Here is a 3,390-nt window from a genome sequence, read left to right as displayed (position 1 = left end):
GTTCGTTTAATCATTCAATTAAATGTCCAAAAATATTGGAAAAATTTAAGCCAGCTGATTTACATGTACTAACGCCACAGCAACGTAATTCATTCTGCTGTACTTCAGTCAATAATACTACGATGAAGTTAAGACGAACTCACCAGTATTATTATCAAGTACAAACTCAAATGGCGATCACAGAAAGATCGTGGTGTGATTTCGTGATTTGGACTCCACAGGGTTATCACGTAGAAAAAATCTTTTACGATAAAAACTTCATTGAGCCGATACTTGAACATGTTAGTGCTTTTCATCAAAATATTTTGGCTCCTGAATATTTTGAAATGAGGATCCCACGGCGATTAATACCCTTTGACTTATCTACATGAATTACATGTTATGCCAAAGCATTTTAAAGAAGATACATATACATATATTGTTTTTATTATTTATTATCTCTTATTACATAGAAAAAAAGTACATAATTGTTACAAAATATATTAAATAAGTAAAGTATATTTTTGCAATAATATGGTTATATAATAATTACAAAGTTCTTTATAAAAATAGATTATCTATTTAGTGCACGAACGAAATAGATTAATATTGTTATTAAACGAATTAAAAAGTTTATAAAATATGAATTAATAAGTTCATAAAATTATTTCTATTTACAATTTTTTTTCCTTTACTTTTTACGATATAATGGTCCTACTCTTCTTCATCGAAAACTAAAGGTGTTTGAAAATTAACTAAACATGCACAGACAAATATAATTTGTGACATTAAAGTACGCATATTTAACGGCAAAACTGTTTGAAGAAGTCGGAATTTTTTTATACGCCCAATAACATGCTCAACATATATGCGTTGTTTTGCAATTTTTTTTGTTAACATCTCCTCTTGTGGAGTTAAACGATCGCGTCCATTCAAAAATGGAGGAATATTCAAATGTGCTTGCTTTGCTTCAACTATATCGTGAACGGTGAAACCTCGATCTGCAAGTACCACATCTCCAGGTTGCAACAAGTCTGCAATTTTGGATCGCTTAAATATTTCAGGATCTGATATTGAAACCTCGAATACATCAGATACAAAATTAATGCAACCATTTGGAGTGCAGCCAATCAATACTTTAAAAGTCGTATGAGCTTTATAACTTGAATATAAATTACCTTGGTGTTCAAAATTCGTTGGCGATTGACAAAAAAACTCGGCACAATCAACAATAACTCGAATGTTTTTCATAGACCTAAATATTTTTGGTAATGTTTCAGCTAACGTTTTTCTAGATGGAAACATAAATGGCTTTAATTGAGTAGTAAATTCATTATGCAAAAAATAAATCCAAGTTGTACATATTTTTGAGACAAACCCTGTAGAAACATCGAACTTGTAAGCTAAATCTTCTATTAAATATCCCATGCGTAATCTTAATAACACCAGAATTAACTGTTGCATTGATGTCAACTTGTATTTATTACTATTTTCGGAAGATTTATTTTTTGTCTCTCGATTACCCCAATATTCTAAGTTGTCACAAGCTGGACTCAAAAATCTATGCAAAGCTAGAATTTGCTCAAAATTCAGACTTGTATAAAATATACATTTTTTTTCATCAATGCGTATAGCATTTACAAACTTTTCCACAGCTGAATTTTTTTGCAACTTCACCTGAACACTTTTATTACGCATCTTTATACTGTCGGTTTGAATTTCTATCGTTGTAAATTTGTTAGTTCCCTCACAGTTAGTTTCTTCCTCCAGTATTCTCATCTCTGCTGATTGATCTGGTAATATTTGTTGAATAAAACAAGCAGTATCATCAGGAACATTGAAAATCTCTTCATGGGCCGTAGATTTCTACAATAAAAGAAAAAAGTTTTTTTATTTAAATCTATACGATTTTATTATTATAATATTTATACTCAACCTGCGCAACCGTCGAAATGTTGTTTATTTTCGTTTTTTCTGATTCATTCTCTCCTTCCATATCAACTCTTTTATATTTTTCAAATAGGCTGGTTCTAACTTTGACTACCTATAAATTATTTTGAGGTTATAACTCCGAAAATCATATTGTTGTATAAATAATCATGCATTACCTTATCGATTGATTTATCAATTTGTTGAAATTCTTGGTAGCTTAAAGGATCAGGATTCTTCTCAGTTGGACCACTTTCTCCATGAAAATGTAGTGAACAAATATAAGTATCCTTAGTATCATCGATTGATCTAAAACCTCTGTCACTTCGGCCACATTTTTTTACCCACAATTCACATTTTGCACATTTTGCACATGCTTTAATATGTAATTTGCTTGAGGATTTGATAATTTTTTTTGCGATACTCTAGACAAGGCTTTGGAAAATTTATAAAATAATATGTATTGCCTTTGAATGATTAATAGCGTGTGTCACTTTTACAAACTCCATAACAACACCGTTTTGTTGTTCCTTTTCGTACAGATAACATGATTACAATCAGTTGCAAAAATTTATTTCTCAATAGTGACACTTATTACTTTAATTTTTTTTCCTGTTTTTATATTAATATACCTTAATTAATATTTATTTGCTTTTATTTTCTAGACGCGGGCACTTTAACATGCTTGTTTACAAAAAACAGTACGAAAAACATGGCTGATCTTGACGCATGCGCACGAAAAAAAATTTTGATGAAAAGGCCTATTATGATAGAACTTCACTTGGTAAGTTCGTTTAATCATTTAATTATATATGTCACATCGCCAAGGAGTTCGAGATTTTCAAGCGACGCTGCGTCCAAACAGTGTTCTCGATTCCCGGCCGATGCTTATAGTCTAGGAGCTAGCAACGTTTTCGAGAGAGAATAACAGGTCAGCTGATTTTTTGATAAGCCGTTCCTTTGGCTCTGTCGATCAGCGCCCGAACCATCTGGCCGCCGCGCGCCGGTAGCGGTTGCGTTTACCTGTGCGCATCCTACCTGTACAGGTGATAATATCAATTTTTAAAATTATTTTATAAAGCTAATTTTTGTTTCTTATGAGTTTTGATAGGTTTAACAAACATACTTATCATATTACCAGACATTTTTATCATTGTTAATAACGCGCCATACGCTATTGTTTATTGAAAAAAAAAAAAAATTCAAAGTATTTCAGTATGCCTGTAATTTTGATATGTTGCTCTATTACTATCAAAAATCTTAAAATTAATTTGCCAGACAATAATTCCATTGTTTAATAATAAGCCAGACTGATAAAACTCTGAAACCGAAGTCGGTATGTTAGAAGAGTGCTGTCAGCTGAGAGTCAGTGAGTAAGAGAGACAGACAGTGACGGTGGCGAAAATGGTAAGTTTTCAAGATGGCGTCAGAGTGAAATCACATGTTAATGTTTGTGTTTGTTTTAATGTTTACTTTTGATTT

General features: G+C 31.5%; 1 protein-coding gene across 1 annotated transcript; it reads right to left on the bottom strand.

The window, feature by feature from the left end:
* Positions 1 to 693: 693 nt before the first annotated feature.
* LOC124214741 (uncharacterized) lies at positions 694 to 2,818 on the bottom strand. Its single transcript, XM_046617341.2, has 4 exons — positions 2,088 to 2,818; positions 1,916 to 2,023; positions 1,158 to 1,845; positions 694 to 1,013 (listed from the first exon to the last, which is right to left on the bottom strand). Exons 2-4 carry the CDS (start codon positions 1,973 to 1,975, stop codon positions 694 to 696), a joined length of 1,068 nt encoding a protein of 355 aa, XP_046473297.1. The 5' UTR covers positions 1,976 to 2,023; positions 2,088 to 2,818.
* Between the last annotated feature and the right edge of the window lie 572 nt (positions 2,819 to 3,390).

The sequence above is a fragment of the Neodiprion pinetum genome, chromosome 3 (genome assembly GCF_021155775.2).
Source record: "Neodiprion pinetum isolate iyNeoPine1 chromosome 3, iyNeoPine1.2, whole genome shotgun sequence".
Taxonomy (NCBI): Eukaryota; Metazoa; Arthropoda; class Insecta; order Hymenoptera; family Diprionidae; genus Neodiprion; species Neodiprion pinetum.
This window is presented reverse-complemented; position numbering and strand designations above follow the sequence as displayed.

Excerpts from the sequence above, each read along its gene's own strand:
- LOC124214741 (XM_046617341.2), bottom strand. The coding sequence starts at position 1,975 with ATGGAAGGAGAGAATGAATCAGAAAAAACGAAAATAAACAACATTTCG. Across the intron at positions 1,846-1,915 it reads ACATTTCGACGGTTGCGCAG|AAATCTACGGCCCATGAAGA; the intron begins GTTGAGTATAAA and ends CTTTTATTGTAG. Across the intron at positions 1,014-1,157 it reads AACGAATTTTGAACACCAAG|ACTTGTTGCAACCTGGAGAT; the intron begins GTAATTTATATT and ends CCAAAATTGCAG.